Source organism: Pholcus phalangioides, unplaced genomic scaffold (assembly GCF_987345545.1).
Source record: "Pholcus phalangioides strain wild (caught in Gottingen) unplaced genomic scaffold, Ppha-v1.0 ptg000015l_1, whole genome shotgun sequence".
NCBI classification, from domain to species: domain Eukaryota; kingdom Metazoa; phylum Arthropoda; class Arachnida; order Araneae; family Pholcidae; genus Pholcus; species Pholcus phalangioides.
The window spans coordinates 115,846,987-115,872,379 of NW_028301608.1; the positions used below are offsets into that span (position 1 = coordinate 115,846,987).

Sequence of the window (25,393 nt, forward strand, 5' to 3'; positions counted from 1 at the left end):
CACGCAGTGGTGGATCCGGGGGGGGGGGGCCCAAGATTACCTCACTTTTTTTCTTTATTAATCCTTAATTTTTTTAATTAATTTCCTTTTTTTCTCAAAGTTCCTTTCCCTAAAATTTGTTCCCCAAGTTCCACCTTGAGATTTCTTCTGCTGGTAAGGTCGAAAAAATAAAGAAGTCATAGCCGGAGGAGGGTCAATTGTATTCCCACCAAGGTTCTACAGGGATTCCATGCGATTTGGCTGTCACGCTGCCTTTTCGCTGCAACATACCCACTAGCGCCTAAGGGCTCGTGTAGAGAGGCAAAAAAATTTACACCCTTCAGTTTTCTTGGTAACGCGCAATAAAGCACAAGCCATCCAATAAGATGAATCATCGTTTTCTAGCCTTTGTTATCTCTTTTTTTTAATTTCAGTCCTGAAACACGCAAGCTTGACGAGGATAAAAAAACGGCCATATCTTCGGAAAAAACTGTTTTTGGTAAGTAAAAATTTTAAAATTTTAAAATAAATGGGTGTTAAGAAAATTAATTCTATTACTTTTGTAGCACATCTGGGGTTTTCCCAGAGAATGAAGCTGCATTGGCTTACGGATTCACTGATAATGACATTAACGGGGGGTTCCCCCCACAGGGTGAGGCTAACAGGGCTCAGGACGATTCTTATCATTTTTTGATTTTCACTCTACAAATTCACTATAGTGGGGCCTAAAAGTATGAAAAATCTCAGCAAAGCCCCCCCCCCCCCCCTCGAAAACATAGCTCAAAAGCCCTGCGCCAGCAAGTGAGCATTTGAACACACACATAGCTTCTCTATAATATCTATGAAAATATAGGCCTCGGCCCCATCTAATAATTAAAGCCTTTGTAATTTGAAATAAGTAGTTGGATTAAACATTATAAGTGGATCGCGCGTATAATGCTTTTCCAAAAACCGCCATAAAATCGTTTTAAGCGGAAAAACGCTTTAAACGGGAAATGTTAATATTTCCCGTCTAAAGCGTCTCTATGGTCTGAGCATTAGTTGAAGATGGAACCACGAAAATGAATCGCACTAAGCGGGAAAAGGTTCTAAGAGCAGTGCCGCAACCAGATGCTTGGTCAGCATCTTGGTGTCCCTTGTAATGTTAAAGGGCAGGTAAAAGGTTGAAATTCAAATTCACGCCCCCCCCCCTCCGGTCCAGCGCCCGGGGCACCAAACCTACCTCCTCTTCCCATGTTTCGGCCTTGAGGAACGTTATAAGTGGAATCCACGATATAAAATTGATTGTGTTGTGTCGGATGTTCTGCGGGAATTAAATTTAACCACCATCTTTTCAGACAAAAAATCTGAAAATTAATATTGTGCACTTGATAATCATAATTAAATATTAATGAAAATCATTCCAATTTGCATGAAAGTAAGCTTTTGCTATTTAACGTATCTGTGGCGAAAAACTGTTTTTGAATAGGTTTTTGACAACCATATAGTCTGCACAAAATTGAATAAGAAATTTATTATTTTAAATCGCGCAATATTAGAATTTCATTAGGAAGTTTTTTTACTCTTAAATTTTTCTTAATTATGCAGACAAATTAGTACCCACATATTTTATTGAAATATGCGTCAATTATTTCTTGTTATCGAAAACAGTCTATACTTGTTTCAATAACTTTTCAATGCTATATTTTCATATTTAAAAACATTTTCATATTTTATATTGACCTCGTATTCGAATAAGCAAGATTTACCATTTAGTATTTCGTGTATTTGTGTTTCCAAGATTTTATATTTCCTGATTAGTAATTCTCTGAAACTCATACTAAGGTGGTTCCAAATTAAAGTTTTCATCCTTTATGAGTTGTTTATTTGAAACCGAACCAGAGATTCAGGTTAGGAGATTGAGAGTAATTTTGATGTTCAGTCAGAAGCGCATTTACGGTTTTGCCGCCTGTAGGCTACACAAATTTCACCGCCCTTCTTCCACTCTAGTCTAATTTTCTCGACTACTCTATCCACGAATTTTCCATCCCATGTTATAACCCCCCCCCCCACTCACTCCTGCAAGTACACCTGTATTAAAGTCACTCTTTTAAAAATTCGTCCCACGAGAGTTTGCTAGGGGACGCTGGATAAGATAATTAAAGTCTTTGTCAGGATCCGCGGTCGTCTCGGGCCTCGGGGAAGCAATAATTTTTAAGGCTTTCAATACAAAGGCAGAGGAACGAGCGTCTTCCTTTGTGAATGACCGAACAAGCACGGTTTACCCCCAACGAATCGGTACATGCGGGAATGTGCGTGTGCGTATAGTGCAACCTGACGTAAAGTTTGTTTCTGTGTAATGCCTGTTATGTGTAGTGATGTCATCTGCCCCCAGTTTTTCTAACTATGAGTGAAGTGTTATGGTTGATTGATTTACCGTTGTAGGACTGTTGCTCTCTGTGGCAAGACCTTTTAATGGGGAAATAGGCTTGCATTCGCACCTTGAAATTGGGAACCACATAAAACCAACTTCAGCCGACCACCACTGTGGATTTCGAACCCGGATCCTCGCATCGCGAATCCGGCACTATAACCACTCGACCACCACAGCGGCAAATACGAGCCCAAAATTATACACGTACTGTATTCACGGACCAACAAAAGATATTTGCCCCAGGCTCGGGAAGCCCTAATTTATGTTCCTCCCTGGGCTCCCTGACGTCAACGTCGATCCCTGCCCAGGACCGTCTCGGGAGCATCATGGGCCCCAGGGCAAAGCGATTCCCTTTTTTTTGAGGGTCCCCTATTTAACTAGAAATGCTTGTCCTCCAATTTACATGCTCACTCCCGAAAATTTTAAGCAGATATCATTTTCGTGAGGCCCTTCTGCTCTTGATGCCCCGGGCCGTGCGCAGGTGGGCCCCATACTTTATAAGACAGCACTGTCCCTGCCGGTACAGTTAATGTATTAAGACGGTTTCGATTTGCAAGAGATTATAAAATTCTTTCTAGATACGTATCGTGGCGTCATCTAGTGTCACATAACTCAACGAAACCAGAATTTGCGTACGTATTTATTTAGTTTCAGTTACAAAAGAATATACAATATTCTGTATATAGTTTTCTTTATATTTTATTATTATTATTTGTTTTGTATACATTTTTTGTCCTCTTTTTCCATCTAAGATATGATGAAAAAACGTGCTAAAACCGAGGATAAAAGCAGAGAAATGTTTTGTGGGGAGAGAGAGGGAACTGCCCCAAAAATAACCTTAACGAAAAAACCCCCATCGGAAAATCAACGTCTCACATAAAATAATGAATATTCCCTTTTACCATCAATTTTCATGAACTATTTCATGCATAATACAGTCGAATCCCGTTTTAACGAATACCGTTATAGCGAAAAATCTCGATTTAACTAACACTTTTCTAATCCCCCCAGATAAGTTTGCATAGGAACATTACAAAGACACGGAATTCCTTTATAACGAAATTTCGTTTTAACGAAGTGATTTCTTCGGTCTCTTTGAGTTCGTTATAACGGGATTCGACTGTATCGCCTTGGACAGATCCAACAATTTTTAAAACGCTTTTTTTTCTAATACAGTCGAATCCCATTATAACGAACTCTTAAGAAACCGAAGAAATCACTTCGTTAAAACGAAATTTCGTTATAAAGGAATTCCAGGTCTTTGCAATGTTCCTAAGCAAACTTATCTGGGGGATTAGAAAAGTGTTCGTTAAATCGAGATTTTCGCTATAACGGTGTTCGTTAAAACGGGATTCGACTGTACTTAAAACTTAAATAAACTTAACTAAACACCATAAAACCATTATTAAAAATTAGACCATATGACCAGGGCCGTAGAAAGTGGGGGGAGGACTTGGTGTCTGGTGTCTCCCCATCCCCCGAAATGTGAGAAAATGACCGAAACATGGGGGAAAAGATGATCAAATCTATTGTTCTATCACTTTAGTCCTCTCCCCCCCCCCCGCAAAATGAAAGTAGTCCCACTCCAAACGAAATTTCTGGCTATGGGTCTGGCAAATAGGGCACTGCCCATGGGCTCCCGAGCCGGATGAGAGCCCCACAAAAGTTAAAATTTGTTTTGTCTAATAATAAGCCTTTTTCAAGAGGGCCCCTTCCAAGGAAAAAGTCTGCCCCGGGTCCCCGAGAAGGCACACTACGACCCTGTACGTGACCGTATATCTGCCCTGGAAAAATCGGATCATACTGTTACCACAAATTTAACAGCATCACGAGACACGTAAAAAAAAAGAAAATGTGTTAGTGCACTTCAATTCGAATACTTTGCACTTGGAACTCTATGATTCGAATATTTTGCACTAATAATTTCATAAACTATCGGATGCTTAAATTTTATATATTTAATTGCAACCAAATTAAGCGCACCCGCTAGTTATGCCACTATAATTAATTAATCGTTTCACTGAATTAAAAATTAAGAAGTTAAATTAATTTGCACAATTAATTTGAACCGTAAAAGACCATTTTTAATGAATAAATTAACCAACATGAACAGCTCCTGACATTTATGAATTAATAATCATAATTCATAAAAATTGACTGATCGTATATTATCACGTTTTATTTTCAATTCTTTTGTGTGTAGTTCTTTAAATTAGACCTATACTATGGGACTAGTCGGAGCAGGGTTTAGGGGTCGTCATCCAACCACAACCGTGTCGAGACGGGAGTACGAGCCCCCCCCCCCTCCACCTCTCGTGGGGTCGTGACCGTGGAGAGTGGCCACAACTCTCACCATCTTTATATTGATTCACGCAAAAGCCCACCTGCCCAGCACGAACAGCGAGTCGTCATGACAAAATAAAAATGAAATCATCAATTAATTAATTAACAAGTGATTAACGATTTCACTTTTATTGTGTAATAATTAATGAACGATTAGTAATAATGGTAATTAATCGAAAACTCCGTTAGATTTAGAATTCCGCCATAAAACGGATACTTATTGGAAAGTATCCGTTTTCAAGTGCAAAATAACAGTTTTATAGTGGATAGACTTCCTTTTTCGAAAGGAAGATCCAGAGTGAATAACAGACGTCCCGTTGCCGAGATCTCTTCCAGCCCAGCTTTCTGGAACACTTTATTTTGTGTCAAAAAAAACATTTTTTTTACAACATATTTTCCCCGGACAATTGGGTACTGTCGCGATTAACAAATTTTGTGGTAATTACAGACAAGATGGGGTTGGGAGTTGGAGAAAAGTTTCGGGGTTTCGTTAAGTCGGAAGAATGTACGCATATTAGGATGGAGGTACATTTTAAAAGCAATTGGAGGCCCCCCCCCCCCCATGCCATCTCATCATCTCATCTGTTGTCTTACACTTGTCATATTATATACACAGGATACAGAAAAAAAACGAAACGAAATGAGAATCTTATTGTGAAATATAAAATATCCATCGGAACGAGTCATCTCGCTTAACACCTTATTGGTGAATAAATGGGTCTGATTACTTGAGGATTAGAAGCCAGCATCAGTTTTATTGGGTTGAGTGCACTCATTCTGGAGTGGATTTGATGAAAAAATACAAATATTGCGTGGGGGGAATATATACAATTAAGGATCACCCGCGCCATCTCGCTTAGCACCTTATCCTGTAAGCAACCTAAATACGGCAATATGATTAAGTATTTCAATTATCAGTTTCGCTCTGAAACCAAGTCCCCTATTCGGAAGGGGACCTGGTGGTCCCCTCCCGAAATGGTAGAATATGGTTAATAGGGAGTAAAATGTTGTCTATTGATCTATCACTTTTGCACCCCTTTCCCCGAAATTCGAGTTGTCCCCTTTCGAAATGAATTTCTGAACATTGCCTTGTTTAAAACTTTCTCTTTGGTAACAGGGGAGTTAGCTCGATTTTTATATGCCCCCTCTCGAAATAACTGTCACCCCTCTCCCGAAAAAAAAAAATTCTGGTGACAGTCCTGCAAATGGCCCATTCGGCCATGCAGAAATCTAGCATTGTTTGGTGACGTGGGTTTTCTGTGGATTATATGTTTCCCCTTTCAGTCAAAGGCTCGTGGGACGCATGAACCGTATCCATGGTAACCAACATGGCGACTTCTTTCATTCATAGAGGGAAACAAATTTAAATTAAACCATGTAGCTATACGGTTTGCATGGGCATGCTCCCCCCCCCCCCCCCCCCCCCCCCGCTGAAATCTTTGGCTTTCCTCGGACCGGACTTTCCGCTGGCCCTGTTTGGTGAATTTGTAGTTCAAACAACAAAAAATGATGAAATTCATGCTAGGCCCTGTCCACTGAGCTATAAATAAACTTTACTTATAGCTCAGTGGCCCTGTCAGCCCCGATCCTTGTGGAGCAGAAGCGGATTTAACGGCGAGAACGCACCCTGGGATCCGACTTCTGAAGGGCGCCCACAGAACCTCAATTTTACTTTTTTTCTATTTTCTCCTGCTTATCTTTTTTTTTTTTTGGAGGGTGGGGGGGTAATATTTTCTTCGGCTCCCAGGCAGGGCCATCTTAAGAGCATCATGGGCCCCCGGGCTAAGTGATGTTTCTGAGGCCCTACCTGGAAAATCTTCGAAAATTTCAACCACTTCTAATTTTTGTGAGGCCCCCGGTCCGTGCCCGGGTGGGCCCATGCGTTAAGGCGGCACTGCGCCCAGGGTCTCAATCAACCTCAATCCACGTCTGTTGGGGGAGGGGACATGCATGCAGAAATCAGGCCTCAATCAGAAAAATTCCGCATTTACCCTGTGAGAATATGGTCATCAAGAAATCAGATGAAAAGTTTCTGTTCACATACATTTGATGACCAAATCAAATGACATTTTGAAATGACCTCGAGCAATTTCATGAAAATAAAACTGAGTTCAAAAAATATTTTAATAATATTTTCTTATATTTTTTCCGATAACAATTATTTTTCGGATATTATTTTTTTAATCGAATGATAAGCAAAAACGTGCCGGTTATCAAGTAACACCAGAAGGTAGGAAGCCTGGGATCGTATTCGGCCATCTTTGCGGCGGCGGGCGAAGAAGCAAAAGCGTGGGCTCTGGGCGGAGTCTCATTTATAATATTCTAGCGAGAATCGAAGGGCGTTCGTTCGTGTCTTTGTATATAATCTAATAACGGCCATCGAATTGATCCTTCTCGATTTTGTGAATTAATTCAGCTGGAGAATCATTTCAAGGGAGATTGAATCGCAGTAATTTCATTGTTCTCGTGTGAAATATTCAGCTGCTGTGATGGCCGACAGAGAAGACAACGTCTATAAAGCGAAACTGGCGGAACAAGCCGAACGATATGACGGTAAGCCTTTTTTGTCCATTGCATCTCGAAATTCGATTCATTCAACGTCGATTTCGCCGTTAATCGCCGGCTTTTTCCGACGTTTAATTCGGGTGTGATCTTAATTTTGCGAGTTCGATGACCCGTTCTGCAGATATTCGTCGATTATGAGTCATTGCTCGGAATTCCAAGATTCGTAGCGCACGTGATACTCGGGAAGGATTCGTTATAAAAGCAGCTGAATAATCGATAAAATGTGTTCGTATCTCGAGTAATGTTTGAATCCCTCGGCTAAATGATCTAATTATAATGGTTTAATGTAGTTTATTAGATTGCACCGTTTTGCGTGTGGGTGTTAGCAACTGTGGATTGAAATGAGAGCGCGATTGATATTCCTATTGGGTTGGCCCAATTTTTTACTTGGGTTGGATTTCACATGGTTCAAAATTCAAATTGGAGGACTTGGCAATTTAATTTAAATCGCCTTGTGGGAAAGCCATCTTCAATTGTGTTCCTGGGTGATGACCATTCAAACTGGGGAATTAGATTTTGTGGTATGAACAAGGATTCCTAAAGCTGGGATCTTTCGTAAGTCCCTAGGCTTTTCATATAATGAATTCATTCCAGGGCTTTGTCAGTATCCTCCCCTATGGCGAAGCATAGGCATTTGTTCTCAGCAGTTCAGATTGAATTACTAGAAAAATCAAGGCGCATCAAAACTAAACCATATCTTTCTTGAGATGAAACATTTCTCTATTGCTATTGGATGCATGATTTTTTCATAAAAATTTACGTATTTCACTTGCATTTTTAGCAGGGCCGTAACTGGATGCTTGTTATGGGGAAGTACTAACTGACAAACTCCAGCCACATCCCCCTACATTGCAATTCACTGCCATTGTTGAGCCCCAAAGCAGAAAGTGCCAAAATCTGCGACGTACGTCGCAGAACAATTAGCACTACTGCAGAACAATTTGGAAGAATTTTAATAAAAAGTGCAAAAAAAAATTACATGTATGGGGATTTTTACCGCAGAACATTTCCAGTCAGCTGAGGGCTCGTCGCAGGACAGTGCTAAACATTCTGCTTTGGGGCTGTTGAGTTGGGGTGGAAATGAAGGTGCCATCTATTGGGGGTCACCTCAAGCTCGTAAGGGAAAATTTCTGATCTGTATTCTTCCCTGGATCAAACCAACGATCTGATGGCAACCTTCACGGTGGAAGATGAGCATCTTGCCACTCGGGCGCTGATGCTTGTTTTTGACGGAGCGAGCATGCATTTTAATACCCCCCCCCCCCCCCCCCCCCCCCCCGTGAAGTTGGAATTTGTGCCTTTCTTGTCTGGCGCCAGGGCCACCAAACCTGCCTGTTAGAATTAGAATCAATTGCTTCTCTTTTCAATATTTTCTCAACTTCTTGAACGAAAGTGATGTTTATACAAGGGCTTGTCAATCCCAAGCGCCAAGTCACCATGGTGACGAAAAAATTAGTGTTGGCACCTGAAATTTATTGATTTTAAATTTTAAGTTTGAGGAAGACGAAACGGCATTGAAATGGGTCATTAAGTCCAGGGAAAGTCAAAAGGACTATTTAGTACCATTTTTCTTGAAAAAATATATTTGCTTGGCGCTTAAGAAATTCGGCTGACGTATAAACTTTTTTTTCAGATTTGCCAAGCCCTGATTTTACTACAGCTATATTACCATCCCCCTTTTATATAGCAATGTGTTTGAGATTTTTCTTTCGAGTGAAAAACGTTTAAAAGCATTAGAGGTTGGCAAGAATGGAAGCCATGCTTTTGGATGTCTTTCTTGCTTTAAAAAACTGTTATAAAAGATAGACTTCTAAATCAAACAGCAATAGTAAACAAAACATTCTTGAGACTGAGGGATCAAGATTGAAAATCAAACATTAAAAAAAACGTAAATGGTCAGGACAAAAAACTCTGGGTTTGGGGAAGAACAATTTGTGGATTTAATAAAAACCATGATTGTGGATGAAAACGAAATGCTAGTATATGAGAAATTTATAAAAAATGGGAATATATGAATGTATAACCTGGGAGAGAAAAATCCAAACCGAGATATTTTAACAAGGAAAAACATAATATACTGGGAAAACTGTTCATATGGTACAATGAAATGCGAAGCAAATGCAGAGCTGTATAGAAAAGCTTATTATTAGTGATATGTAGGAGTGACTTCACACCCTCAGATTGGTCAATAGTAAAAAGGAAATAGCTACCTGGAAGCTGAAGGAAATTATAAGTTACAGGAAAAAGGTCTACAAAAAAAATTGCACCAGGAAAACAATACTAACAGGCTTGAAATTAAATCGCCAATAAATAAGTGATTGTACTGCATATGTTTCAGTTTTAACTCATTTGTTCCAATAACAGAATAATCTACTTTTATCTCTCCAAGCGGGACATAATCTAGATATTCAGTGAGCAAAAACTAATCTTTTGGTATAGGTAATAGTTTTGGAGCCGGGATCCAAACTGTGATATCGGAGACATATTTGTAACCAGTGAAGAAGGCTGCAGCCTGGGTAGCAGATTTGAGGAATGGAGGACAAGAAAAAATTTGACTGCAGCAGCAAGAGCACCACAATGTGTATAGCGTACAAGAGAAAATTCTAAATCCATTTGTCTTGAATATTGTAACTGAATCACTAGGTCTATGTTATGTATACTTGTGTTCCTTGGAGAATAATTGTGTCTGTTGTTTCCTTTCTCCCCTTTCCCATTTTTGAGTCGTACACAAACTAGTTATAGTCATATAATCATAGATTTCTTGCCATGTGTTATTTGGGGAGGGTGGTTGGCTTGGATTTCTTTTGATATATAAATCAAATTTAATATATTAAATCTATCCTGGTGAGCAGCCGATTTGTTGCTTTTCTTCATCCACGTTATGGAAGATTAACTCAAAGATGTGTAGTGTGGACCTGCTGATCACTCGCCCAACAAACATGTTTGACTTTGGTAAAAGTAACAGGGTGGAAATAAGGTTAGAATTGTTTCCTATGAGTTAAGCTTTTCCTAACAAGTTCTCATTTTCAATTTCTCAGAAAATTGTCGCTCATTATTGGCCTTGCCATCATGAAAGCCAAAAAATACCTGTAATCGTGCAGTAAGGGTCCTTTGGAGATGGTCTTCTCTGGTTTTTCAGACTTTTCTTCAGTCTGTTTCTTTAGTTCTTCAGTCTGTTTCAAATAAATTGCCACAGTGAGAGAGCAGCAAGGGTTTCTATTGCCTATCGTCATTGTACCATTGTTTCATTTTGTGAGCAAGCGCTATACCAGCAAATAACAAGCATGGAACTGTATGTTTTGTCAAATATATCGAAAGGGTTTCTGAATTTTTCTTCGAGTATGTGGCATTCTGGTGTGCACATTACACTATAGTAAGTGCGATATATATATATGTGTGTTTAGTTTCCAGGAGTTATAACTAACCAGGGAATAAAGTGGTGAAAATGGTTATTTTTATGGGCACCAACACCTCGGGTTGCGATCCTTGTTCAACCCGATGCATAACTGCATAACATAGGTAAATAAAAAATATGTATATTATTGCTCGCCTGGTTTTTTTTCTTTCAGGTTTTTTCCATGGCACAGTAATAATCCACATTACAAACCGGAATAATCCAAAGGGCATCCATGGATGGTACAAGCCAGGGTTGGCAGGTTTTTGACACATGGCAGTTTTTGACGGTTTAAACCGTCACATCAAAAACTGTCAAAAAACCTCAAATATTACTTTCCAATAAAAAAAATTCCCATTGGAAATGCACACATTAATTGCATGTAATGTTTAAAGGGACTGTTATACAAAGAATAAATATTTAATATGATTCTAAAATTTTCTACTCTCTACAGAATTATTTTGGACAAAATATATATGGTTTTTTTTTCTTGTAAAATATACAATTTTAATAAAGCATAGCATAAACCCTGAAGGGAAAACTATAGAATGATTTGACACATTCTCTGATTCAAGATGATTGACCTTCCCAAATTTTTTCAACTGCTTATATACGGGGTGATTATAAAAAAAACTATCCCGACATATGGGTCTCTAACTATCATACCATTCACAGAAACTGAATGAAATTTTGGCATAAGGTATTTTGATGTATGCGCTCAAGAATGATATGGAAAACAACAGTGTCACGCTAATAGTTACGGTTACAGTGAGAAAATTTCGAAAATATCAAATGGCAACACCAAGTTTTTTGTATTGGAATGCGATCTCCATACTGAAAAACACTAAATAGCGTTGGAATGGCACCTGTAGCACGAAAATCCCCAGAGCTAGGCAAGGAAAAAGTAAAAAGGACTTTGCCGTGCACCAGAGCATCAATGTTCGTTTCATTCGTCACACCGTTTCTTCTGCTGAGATCCCAGCCTGATTACCCCTCCACAAGGTCATGTGGAAAATTTGTGAAACACAATAAAATGCTTTATTTTATGCTGCTTCTCTGTCCTTATTGGTTGTCCTCACTTTTAGCCTATCTACCGCCGGTGATTTTCATGCTACAGTTGCAGTTCGAACCCTATTTAGGGTTTTTCATAACGGAGATCACATTCCAATACAAAATACTTGGTGTTGCCATTTGATATTTTCGAAATTTTCTCACTGTAACCGTAACTGTTTGATATGGAAAACAAGTGTCACTCTTTCTTGAGCGCATACATCAAAATTCCTTATGCCAAAATTTCATTCAGTTTCTGTGAATGGTATGATAGTTAGGGGCCCATATGTCGAGATAGTTTTTTATAATCACCCTGTATATGCTTTGATATAAACCATCTGCTATATTCTTTTTATAACAGATAAGTGTTTAAAAATAGTTTATTACACGATATGTGTAATGTTGATTTCTGTTATTATTAAATTATCTAGATAATCACTGAGATTACTCTTATTGTGCATAATATTGAAATATATGTAGCGATCAAAATATTAAATTGTAGAACCAAAATGTTATTTAATTTGGCAATGCTAGCTTGTACATGATGCTTAAGAAATTCCTGTAACTTATCCTTAGTCAAACTTATTCTTACTTCTGTACTATGATATAATATATTTACTAGCATTTATAATGCAATGGTTTTCGAATTGAAACTGTATTTAATTTTAAATATGCAAAACAAATGCTTTGGGTATCAAGTTCTATTGGCTTTGCTTTGGTTGAAAATACTTTTTAAAACTCTGAAATTATACACCCTGAGCTCTAAGAAATTTTTAGATGAAAATAAATGAGTTTAATTAGTGTATTAACAGATTCTATGTGAGAATTTTTACGTGGAATAAAATTTTAGGCAGATCAGAAAATTTAAAATATCAAAATACATTCTCAGTAATTATAATTCTGAATATAAAACCCTTTAATCTATGTTTTTTTTATTTAGCATATCTATCAGGTTAAAAAAAAAACTATTTGACAACATTGACAATGTTTTTTACTGTTTTAACTGATTTATAGTTTCTGAAGTCTAGAACCTAATTCTGTAATGCTCCTATCATACATATTTTGAATAAACAGCTCTATTCCACTTAGCAAATTGAACACGGGTAAACAGTAGCTTAGATAAAATGAACCACAAAACTATATATGTTCTAGACTAGTGATTCCCAATGTGGGCGCGATGAAATGTTCCAGGGGAGCGGTAGAAGCTACGGGGTATAACATAGGATCCTATGGGTTAGATTGCTTTGGGGGGGGGGTGATGGGAGAAAAAGTTTGGGAAATAAAAATAAAACATTGCACTATACAAAAAAGTAAGTTTTTCATCATGTTATATACTTATTGTGTTCAAAACATCAAAAAGCATTCATTTAGATTTTTGATAGTTTAAACCTGTTTTTGACGCTTGTCATGTCAAAAACCCAACCCTGGTACAAGCAAATTGAAAAACTGAGATCACATTCACCGGAAAAATAAATTCCGCAGGATTTTTTGAATAATAGAGGGAGGAAAGGAAAAATGCTGAAACATGATTGAGAGCAGATAATATAGCAACGGCACCACCATGTGATGAAAGCAAAATGATATAAAGTTCAAGAACGCAGAAAATGTTTCACATAGATGCCAATGCTTCCGATTTACCCGGAAGCCTTCAGATTTTTCAGCCTTATTAAATCTTCCGATCGGAAATCTAATTCCGATTTTTTTTCGTATCTTCATAGAAAAATACCTAAGTCTTCAAATTGAGCTTTGTTTGAATGGAAAATACTCTTTCAGTCCTTGCAATTTCAGGTTGATCCCGTTTTCTCTGAAAATATGGGGAATCAGAATTTCAAGTACGAAAAATCGGTAGTTGCCAAATATGATAGGCTACCAAAAGCAAGTGAAGTAGTTAATCATAGCTAAAAAAATTTGGGATGACAAAGTGTCTAAATTTTCCCTTTTATTTGTTTGACATGTTTTCTTTGCGGAATGTGTCATCCCGTGATAAACTACAGAAAGTCTGTGAATTAGTATCTATGTGTTTCGTCCAATCACTAACGGACCTGCATGCCAATGTGCCAGAGACATAAGAAAGAACATAGTAAAATTGCTACAGCAATAACCCCCAGAGCAGAATATGAATATGTCAAAATCTGTGACGCATGTTTCAGAACAATCGGTGTTACTACAGAACAGTCTGGAAGAATTATGAAAGTAGAAAGCAGTATTATAGTCATTTTTACCACAGAACATTTCCAGTCAGCCAAGAGCTCATTGCAAAACAATTCAAAACATTTTGCCTTCCGAGGGCTATAACTATAGATGTGATTTCAGTTTTGCCTCCCCAAATATAACAAGAAATGCTGCGGCTTACAGCAATGAAATATTTGTGAATCAATAAATTCTATCCGGGCCCCGCTTTGTGAGCAGTTATTGTCATCTTGATGCACCTGAACTGCATTTGGATTATATCGGGAAAAGGGGAATTTTTCTTAATTGCTGCATTATTTCACTAAGTAGATTTAAAAGCCCTAGTAGACAAGCGAGACTGTTAATCTAGTCAAAGCAGGCAAGCCCAGAGAAAATAAACATTACCAAAGTATTACATTTGACGTCTTTCTGAAGGGTATGTAAACTCTATGCCATCTGTTGGATGGTAATAAAAATAATCCTTATCACACAAATAGATTGGACCAGGGTTGGGTTTTTGACACTGTCAAAAACTGGTTTAAACTGTCAAACCATCTGAAACCTTAATGAATGCCTTTTGATAATGTTTTAAACACAATAGGTGTACAACATGACGAAAAACTTACTTTTTGGCATATTACATCTTTTATTTTTAAACAATTTATTAAAATAATTAAAACAAAATATTAATTATAATTTTCAATTTTGAATTTTTCAACATAAGAGTCTAGAACATATATATAATTTTATGGTTTATTTATCTAAGCTACTCATTACCTGTGTTCAATTTGCTAAGTGGAATAGAGCTGCTTATTCAAAATATGTATAATAGGGTTAGGTTTTTGACCCCAGAAAATAACTCTGTATTAAAACTATCAAAATTTTACTGTCAATGATGTCAAATAGTTTTTGTTAACTTGATATGTTAAATAAAAAAACACTTATTTAGATTAAAGGGTTTTATATTCAGAATTATAATTACTGAGGGAAAATACCAATTTTGATATTTTAAATTTAGTGATATGCCCAAAATTTTATTCCATATAAAAATTATCATGCAGCATCTGTTATTGCATTAGTTAAACTCATTTATTTTCACCTAAAAATTTCTTAGATCAGGGTGTATAAATTCAGAGCTTTAAAGTGTATTTTCAACCAAAGCAGAGCTGACAAAACTTGATACCCAAAGCATTTGTTTTGCACTTTTGAATACAGCTTCAATTGGAGAACCATTGCATTATAAATGCTGGTAAATGTACCATATCATAGTGCAAAAGTAAGATTAAACAAGTTTGACATATACAAGCTAGCATTGCCAAATTAAATTACAAATTAATCCTACAATTTAGTATTTTGATCGCTAGATATATTTCAATGTTATGCACAACAAGATTATCATTTTAAGTATCAGTGGTTATCTAGATAATTTAATAACAGAAATCACCATACATATATGATGTAATAAACCTTTTTTTAAACTCTTATCTGCTGTAAAATGAATACAGAAGATGGTTTATATCAATGCACACATATACACTGCTGGCCACCCAAATTGCAACACCAAGAAAGACAAGAGATATCGCAACAATATTTATTTTGTAGATAGCATGTTGACCAAGCATCAAATGATTAAATTTATAGACTTCTGTGAAGTGTGGTTCCTGCCAAAATCAGTAGCCAGAGTAGCCGCCATTGTTGATCACTGCTGCCACACTCCTCGGCATTGATTCAAAGAGATTTCTTGGGGTACAGCAGACCAAGCAGCTTCCACGCGTTGCCAAAGTTGATCTGGTGTGGCAGCTGGGGATGTAATCTGGGTCAATCGTTGAGCAACCATGGACCACATGTTTTCTATCGGCGAAAGATCTGGAGAGCGAGCTGGCCAGGGAAGCAATTCAATCTGGCGATTGACGAAGAACCTTTGGACAATGCGTGCCACGTGTGGTCGCGCATTATCCTGTTGAAATATGGCTGTGGGCAAGCCCTGAAGGTAAGGAAGGACAACTGGCTCCAACACCTCGGAGATGTAGCGCTGGCTTTTTAAAGTACCGGCAATGCGTACTAGAGGAGTGCAAGAGTGATATCCAATGCCGCCCCATACCATAATACCCGGTGCAGGACCAGTGTGGCGGTGCATAACGCAGCTGTTCAGCATCCTCTCTCCACTGTGTCTCCAGACTCGAATCCGACCATCGTGGTGTTGCAGACAGAAGCGTGACTCGTCAGTAAAGGCAATTTCATTCCATTGTGCCGTCCACATCCTTCTTTCATCGCACCATTAGCGGCGGAGACGTCTGTGGTTCTGCGTCAAGGGTAGACGAAGCAATGGACGTCTTGCGGACAGACCACTCTGCTGTAAACGGCGTCGAATGGTACGCGCAGACACTGGATGATGCGGTACAGACTGAATGTGCTCTGCTATGGTTCGTGATGTGGCTGAGCGATCCGTCACTGCCATACGCACAATACGCCTGTCATCACGTGAAGTGGTGCACTGAGGTGGATGCGATCGAACACGTCGGTCCGTCGTACCCTCCTGCATCCAACGATCACATATCCGCATTACAGTTGTTTGGTTTCGTCCAACACGACTACAGATTTCCCTGAAAGATAATCCACAATCTCGGTAGGCCACTATCCTTCCTCTGTCGAACTCGGATACTTGATCAAAAGATGATCGCTGTTTTCTACGAGGCATAATTGATCTTTTTTTTTGAAAAAACCACAAGAAAAACACAATTGCCGTACTTCAAATCGTCGAAATCTCCTAGCCTTAAATAGCGCTTTGAAGTGGCGCCACAGGGGCGCGTGATGTGCATCTGCGCTGAAATTCTAATCATTTGCATATCTCACCTCCGCTAATGCATGTTGTAAATTTCATATTATTTGCATGCTTCCTTCAGGGTGTTGCATTTACGGTGGCCAGCAGTGTATAAGCAGTTGAAGAAATTTTGGAAGGTCAAGAATCATTTTGAATCCGAGAATGTCAAATCATTCCATAGTTTTCCCTTTCATGTTTATGCTATGCTTTATTCAAATTGTATATTTTATAAGAAAAAAATATATATTGTGTAAAATAATTTTGTAGAGTAGACAGAATCATATTAAATATTTATTCTTTGTATAACATGGTCACTTTAAACATTACATGCAATTAACGTGTGCATTTCCAATGGGAATTTTTATATTGAAAAGCAATATTTGACTGTTTTTAACGTGACAGTTTAAACCGTCAAAAACCTGCCAACCCTGGATTGGATCCATTTGATTTCTGTTAGGTCTTGTCTATTTTTGTGGCAATTTGTTCTCAATGTTTTGTAGTTTCATAAATCATTTTTGGTTTTCTCCAATTACTTTTCAGAAATGGTAGAGGCAATGAAGAAGGTGGCATCATTGGATGTGGAACTGACTGTCGAAGAGAGGAACCTCTTGTCTGTGGCATACAAGAATGTAATTGGTGCTCGCAGAGCATCATGGAGAATTATCAGTAGCATTGAGCAGAAGGAAGAGAACAAGGGAGCTGAAACCAAGCTTGAAATGATTCGTCAGTACCGAATACAGGTTCGTATTTCTGTTTTTGTAAAATTTTTTTTTTAGTTTTTTGCTTAAAATTTTTTTTTTTTTTTTTTTTTTTTAATTATGAGTGTTTGTGAAAATGAACAAAACTGTTTCTAAGCACTTTCATTGTTTTCTAATTCTTCTAAGAAAAAAACCTACTTTTTCTATAATAGCACATAGCTTTTGTTAACGCAAATTTCAAGGTTTGAGAATTTCGGATCGTATTTTTCTTAAAAAGAAGCCGATTCCTGTGACCAATAATTTGGCTGGTACCTAAATTTTTTTTTTTTCATTTGTCAAGTTTCAAATATTTTGAGTTTAAAAAAATTAAGTCAAAATGTTGTAGGTTGAAGAGTGGTTGTACATTAAATTTTCGTTTTCTCATTTTCCCTGGTACATTTTACTTTTATCCTTTCTGCACAATCTCTAGTTCATTTGGTAGGTCTCATTTATGAAAGCTGCAATTTGTTCAAGCCAGTTGCATTCCCAGTTCATTTGTTTTATCAATAATTGAATCATTGTCAGACGGTAATAAAGAGTGACGACACACTTGAAACATTTATTAGTTAAATTTTAGTTACACGAACAATTAAGATTCCAACTTAACATGTAGTAATTTTAAAAGTTTTAACGTTAATAAAATATCGAAGTTTAATAAATCAGATCTTGCCCAACCAGTTTCAGTCTGACTAGAAAGTAACAAGTCCATGCACATCTACATTGCCTTTCCATGGACATGTTAAGAACCATTAGTAAGGGCACCATTAAGTCAGTTGGCAATCAGACCAGGAGAAGACCTGTATTGGAGTTAATTGCTATCATCAGCAGGATAAAAGGAAGACCTGGCCATGGTCAACAACATTAGGTCTATTATAGGTTGAATTAATTCATAGTTATTAACCATATGGCAGTCCATGGCCAACATTGGTGTGGGTGTAAACTTATTTTATGTTACACACATTTCAAATATTGTAAAATTTTCTTCTGAGGTGCATGATGATTCATAACATAGTTTCCACCACCAGCAATCCAATAAACCCATCTATGTTACAAAGATATTCATATTTCTAAAACGTCTATTTTGTGTCAAATCTAGATTAGGATTTCATTCACCATATTTTATTGCCTATTGGCGATTTATTTATGCCTAACCCTTTGTTTTTCAAACCCTGGTATAAAGGGATCTGGGGCAGGACCATCTACTTGTCCTTCCAAACAACGTAGCCTAAGCTAAAGGACAACTCAATGATAATTTCTCACTTTGTAAACATGGGTTTTTTTTAATACATTTTCTATTAGCTAAATCTTTAATTTTATATGAATTGGTTTAAAGAATTTTAGGAAAAGTATAGCTACATCTGAAAAGATTCCAAGGTGGACATGAGTTAATCGGGCACTAATGACAGTAATTCTGATGGTGATTTGTGTGATGAAAAAAATTCAGTCCACTTCGCGCCAATATTTTATGTTGGTGCGTATATTCATGTTATTAGAAATGATCATTAGTTGAATCTATATTTGTTAGCAGAAACAGAAAAATCTTTGTGATGAAAAATTTGCAAGCTGATATGTTTTCATTAGTTGAGGTATCACTGTACTTACAGAATCAATTTTTTTTTTCAACACTTGTTACAATTTTACATTTAAGAAAATGTCAACCATTATTTACCCTCAAATATTAATGCATCACAGGGTTCGTACGGGTCAGGGAAAACCTGGAAAAGTCAGGGAAAATGGCCCATTTTTGTTTTAAAACCTGGGAAATCGTCACAATTGTCGTCTGACCAGAAAAAAAAAGTTGATCAAAAAAATAACGTAGAGGAAAAAACATTTCTGTCGGGATAAAAATGGAATTCATAAACATTTTAAATATCGATAATCCGTAAAATATAGCAAAAAACTATAGATACCGCGAGGAGGAACGAGGATTTCGTAAGTCCGCTTTGAAAAGCGTATTGTTAAGATCTTATCGTAACTCTTTCTAGTGTTTCCAGAAACATCATAACTGCACATTGTAGAAAGCCATGAGTACAGAGCTCAGTTGCGATAATTTCGTAAGTTGACTTCGATTAGCAATGGCGGATGATGCACGTGTATATTTTGATTTCCACGTAGGTATTTTTATCTGAAAACAATGAGTTGTAAGAAAACTTGTGTGAGCGGATAAAAACCTGAATCGTCAGTAGGCTGATTGTACCGAAGCAGTCAAAAATGACCCATATAAATCGTGTCTGCTTTGCGGCAAAACTCTCAATGTGGACAGATAAGTTGTCCAGAACCATGTAAAGCATGTGAAATCAGGAGTTTAGTGAACGACCCCCGATTGCTAAACTTCTCAATTCTAGCACTTATGCGAGTGCAAGCTAACTGTAAAGAATTCTGATGCAGTGAAACCAACTACATCTTTGACTAATTATGTTGCAAAGGAAACAACTGTAAAGGCTGAAATCTTGTGGGCATTGAAATTGCAGGAAAGGGAAATCTTTCATTTCTTAATTGTGTTCCATTTTTCTTCTCCATCAGGTGTATTTGAAAAGCATATATGCATGTAAAAAAATCTACGATTATGATACATTATGATATCGTAATTGCAATTAATTTGTAATTAATATAAATAATTTTATTAATTTTTTGTGAATTTTTATCAATGTTTTTATTTAAAAAAACCTGGAATTTTTTGAAAATTTGACTGGAAAGTCAGGGAAATTTTTTTATGAAAATGAGTATGAACCCTGCATCATAAAATTTACTTATTTTTCGTCTCTAGATGTTTGCACCTTTTCAAAGTAGCTCAATACATTTTTGTCTAGGTACATCTTTCAGTTAGTGAACTTTTGTAATTCATGCTCACTTCCACATCATTGCGGTAGGATTCTATTTTCAGCTTCTTATTTTACTTATCCTAGAAATTCACCCTGACATAACCTGTTGCACAGAAAGGGATAGGTATACACCACACTATAATATATAATCAGTAAATTAATTTATGAAAAATTCCAATTAATATAATTTTTAAAAATTAGTTTGGTATGCTTGTATTTAGATATTCTGCAAATGGGTTGAATTTTTATCCAGTCTCTAGTTTGTTTAATTGGTAACTTTGTTATTAATCATAAGTTATCCAGGAAGGATAAGCAAGGAAAAATTTTCCCCCATTACGATGAGGGTTTCATTTGGTCTTTCCCTTGTAGTTTAATCCACAGCTGAGAACATTGCAGCACCCACGACACCTACAAAAAATGTATATAATGTTACAAACATTGGCGTACGCAAAGTGGAGGTTTTGGGGTTCCAACCCCTCGCCCCCAAGCTGAGTTTACAGTGTTATTTTGCAGGAAAAAACATAACCCCCTCTTGAGAAAGAAAAAAAACACCCCCCCCCCCCCCTGAGAAAATTCTACGTACGGCTATGGTTACAAATAAGGTATTTATAATATGCGCCATATATAGGCAATGAAATTATTGAACTATAAAATATTTTAAATTCACAAGTGTGTGTGTAAATACTTACATAAGGAGAGGACATTCATTTAAATTTAATGTTTTCGAAATACAAGCTAAAACTTTGTAAGGAATAAATTTTACTTTTCACAGCTTATCGATATTTATGTTCACAATTAGACCTGAGGTTTCATTTACTCAATATTGAGAAAAATATTAGATTTAAAAAAATGTGCTCCCATCAAACAAGTGCAGGAAAAAATGCTTAGTACGCACAAAGAAATTAGCATATCTATTTTCAAATATATATTGCGCAAAATAAAGTCAGAAAAAAGAAATATTTTAAACATTGACTGAATTATGTATAAATAGCTCTACTTATACCTTTTTGTTTTATCATACCATCATCAGATAAGCAGAATTCTCAGGTCCTTTTTTATAATTATTCAAATGAAATTTCTCTGGCTAATATGTTATAACAAATTGGAAAATGAAAGATAAATAGTAAAGTAAATATTAAAGACTTGAAATAAAATGTGATGAGAGAGAAATGCACAGGACCTGGATTGTGACGTCACAGCCTCAGTGATACATTATGGCTTGTCTTAAAATTGTGAAAATTACCATAAATTTTGTTTACAGAATATATGTCTTAATTTCTTATTTTTATTCAGCACTAAGCCATAAATGGTTTTTCTTTTCTAGGTTGAAACTGAGTTGCGAGAGATCTGTAATGATATCTTGGATGTGTTAGATAAGCATCTAATACCCACTGCTTCAACTGGTGAATCCAAAGTGTTCTACTATAAAATGTAAGTTATATGAAAGAAATTGCTTGGATGAGTTAGACCAATTTGTTTTTTAAATGAATTAGTGTAATTTAGTTATATTTTTTATGCAGGAAAGGTGATTATCATCGCTATCTTGCTGAATTTGCCACTGGCAACGACAGGAAGGAGGCAGCGGAGAACAGCTTAGTGGCTTACAAAGCTGCAAGTGATATCGCCATGACTGAACTCGCGCCTACTCATCCGATTCGTCTGGGGCTGGCTCTCAATTTTTCTGTCTTCTACTTTGAGATCCTGAACTCGCCTGATCGGGCATGTCGCCTGGCAAAGGCAGCTTTCGATGATGCTATTGCCGAGTTGGATACTCTTAGCGAAGACAGCTATAAGGATTCCACCCTTATCATGCAGCTGCTGCGAGACAACTTAACACTGTGGACCTCTGATATGCAGCATGATGGTGAGAATCCCTCTGGTAAATTACAACTTTTCTTCATTCTTAGTTTATGTAGTTAGCACATTGTTTAGTATTGGTTGTTTTGCATTTATTATAATGCACTCATTTTAGTTTTAATGTGCCTTTTCTCCCAATCATTTAATCATTTGTGATACGTGAAATTGGTTGCTAACAAATATTAGACTTGAGTGCATGCCATTTTTTCTGGAATGTAATTTCATGTTTTGTGTGATCTTCTAGGGGAAGGAGAGCAGAAGGAAACACCGCAAGATGCAGCAGAAGATCAGGATGTGTCCTAAGAATGCAGCCAGCAGCAACTGCGCAACCATTTACAGTGTTTGGACTTTGTGAAAGACTGTTGTATTGCATTTTGTTTGTCCTCGATCCTTATTTTCCCTCTCCCTTCACATTTGTTCCCCCATCCCATTCATGTAGATTTTTTCCTTTTTTTTGTCATCTCGTGAATTATATTAATGCAAAAGTTTTGTGAAAATCTTTTTTTCAGAACCTTGTCTAGAGCTGTATGTCGTTAAGGCGCACTTGCTGTGTAATGTGTTTTACGGTGTTCCAAGTAAAATTTAAGGAAAAAAACTGGTCACAATCTGTCAATTCTGGCTTCCAGTTGTTACTCTATATTTGCTTCCCCGGTCTTTCTCCCCCCCCAACTCCTGTTTGACTATTCAAAAATACATTTTGGTCCGTTTTTCTGCATGTTATGTGTTTTGCCGTGACTTTGATCTGCTTCTTACTATTTTTAAAAGTGTTTTTTCACTCTAATGCACGAATAATGGTGATGATATTTGTCTGTTACGTTGAATTTCTGCTATTGAACTTGAAAGCTGATTTGTGCAATTTGCTTCAAGTTATATCGACAAATGATTCTCTTCTGAAGAAAAAAATTCCCCCTACCCTGAGCTCTCTGCAGTTGTTCGGACCAAATAACTAAATAGTACAGAATAAGAAACGTATGTCTTTCTGGTATATATATCTCGCCGTTATATGTACTACTAGACATTATCCTCTTTCCATTCCACTCTCGATTTGGCTATTTAAAAAAAACAACAACAAATATATATAAACAGTTTCTATATCATTTGTTTTCAAGCTTTTTTTTTAAATATATATATTTTATTTTTCTTACGGAATGTCTGTTTAGCTGTTTTGAAGGAAAAAAACAAATGTTAATGAAAATTTTTTTTATATCGCTGTATGATAACCAGTTTTTATTGATCTGAATGTCAGTGTAACATTTCTGGTATATATATATTTAGTTTTGTTGTCCATTGTATCTAATTTATATTCTAAATATTATATATATTTGTGCATGTATGCATACTATTTTTTTTTTTACAAACAAAATTCACTCTTAGCTGTTGACTGTCCAGGTATTGCTCAATTAGTTTTCTCCCATTTCTATCTTGCACCGATTTGATGAATCTAATGTTATACATCTCAACTGCCGAGAAGCCACTGCTGCAGAATCTAAATTTGTAATTGTTTCAGTTGATGCATTTGCGCAAAGCAAGATTTTTATGCATCTGAAAAATGTTCTTTAAAAGTAACTGAACACCTGAGTTTTTAAACGTAATTTAGAACTGAGGCTGTAGTTGAAAGAGTGCAAGGCATTTCACATTTGGAAAATAATATTCTGCATATTTTGAAACCTGTGGCACTACATGTTAATATTAAATCCTTACATTTTAATATCTCGCATGCTTTCTTCCTCTATTCCGAACGGGGGGAAGGAATTGAAAAATAAATGCTTATTTGTGTTTTTGCCGTGTTCAGTTCCTTTTCGTTTTTTTTAATTACTATTATTTGCCTTGACCAGTTAACAGCAGTTTGGTGCACTGTAGCTGTTTTGTGCTGTGTTGTACATCTGATGAAAAAAAATAAATGCTGTTTTCTGTAGCCAAAATATTGGTTTTGTTAGTATGTTTCATCTTGAAAAAAATTCTCAGAGACAAGCTATTGTATATCTTATACAGATCTCGCTTCCCTTTTGCTTCTTGACTGCATGTCTGATATTACACTATGAAAGCTTTATAAAACTTGACAAATGCAATCAATAAGCTTATTGGTAGAAATTTTCAAGTTTTATGCAAGAACTTTTATAATGTAATCCGTCCTGTCATATATAGATGAATATATGGGGCGGACGGAAAGCCCATATATAGGCACATTTTAAAAATCTACCAATTGACATGAAAAATACTTATTCTAGCCTAGTTTTTATTAAATTTTTCAAATTTTTTGTTTGTAGGTGGCTCTGTATATTACCTTATGCCAATTGGTTGATTTAACTTTTAAAATGTGTCTAGGACTTGTCCACCCTGTATAAACTGGCTATTTTAATTCTATACAATGATATTTTGATGTCCCTACCGGACATGACCATTGCAGTCTGTAGTGCCCAAGTGGCGTGGTGGTTGTCTGGGGTTCAAATCCGAGGGAAGTATATATGTAAGATGTTTTCCTTAACGAGCTTGAGCAGCACCTTCTAGAAATAGGCCTCTGCACTGTTTGCCACAAACGTCAGACTACCTAGCAAGTTTGCCACATTTTGAAACACATCCTATTTAGTTTCTTATTTTGGCGTAGAATCTGATTGGCTCACAAATACTGCATAGTGATTGGCGATTTCTATGCCGCACATCCAATAATTTTTCGCATTCCGAGAGAAAATGGACTACTTACTGACGTCACAAGCAGACTGCAGAGGCCGCCTATCTCTAGGAGGTGCTGGCTTGAGGCGACCACCGATAGCGTCTTCGTTTCCAACCCATCTCAATGACAGTAAATTGCAATATAGCGATATGGCCAGAGTTGGTGTTTGGTGAAGTAGTGCAGCAACATCTCACAAAAAATGAGAACGGGTTGAAATTTTCGAGTGAGTGTCCGTTGGGAGGTCTCGCCAAATTACTTGGGCCGAAGGGGGCTGGCTTATCCACCTTATTTGTGCGAAGTGGGACGTCAGTATTATCGCTATAACGATACGCTGGTTTAGTCCCTCCCTTTCGGTATTTCACGTGCTTTATTGGGGACACGGGTACCAAGTAGAACAAGAGGCACAAAGCCGTAGCTAGGGAAACGGATACGGCAATGAGCCGATAACCAGAATTTTTTTGAGCCGGGATTGTAATTTTGCCGCTCTTCGCCTCCTCTTCACTAGTGTCGATTTTATAATAGACCCTAAAATTTGCCACTCGAAGCAATTGGCTTCCACTACCCACCCCCAC

General features: G+C 37.0%; 1 protein-coding gene across 2 annotated transcripts; it reads left to right on the forward strand.

Annotated features, from left to right (window-relative positions):
* The first annotated feature begins 6,813 nt into the window (after positions 1-6,813).
* LOC149077676 (14-3-3 protein epsilon-like) lies at positions 6,814-24,072 on the forward strand. Of its 2 annotated transcripts, none has more exons than XM_089245241.1 (5): positions 6,814-7,288; positions 17,275-17,474; positions 21,618-21,724; positions 21,814-22,172; positions 22,395-24,072. In XM_089245241.1, the coding sequence occupies exons 1-5, from the start codon at positions 7,225-7,227 to the stop codon at positions 22,451-22,453; spliced, it is 789 nt and encodes a 262-aa protein (XP_089101367.1). In that variant the 5' UTR covers positions 6,814-7,224; the 3' UTR covers positions 22,454-24,072. The 2 variants fall into 2 exon arrangements, with proteins under 2 accessions (XP_089101367.1, XP_089101368.1); XM_089245242.1 differs by having other exon boundaries at positions 6,993-7,288; positions 21,814-22,157.
* Positions 24,073-25,393: the final 1,321 nt, after the last annotated feature.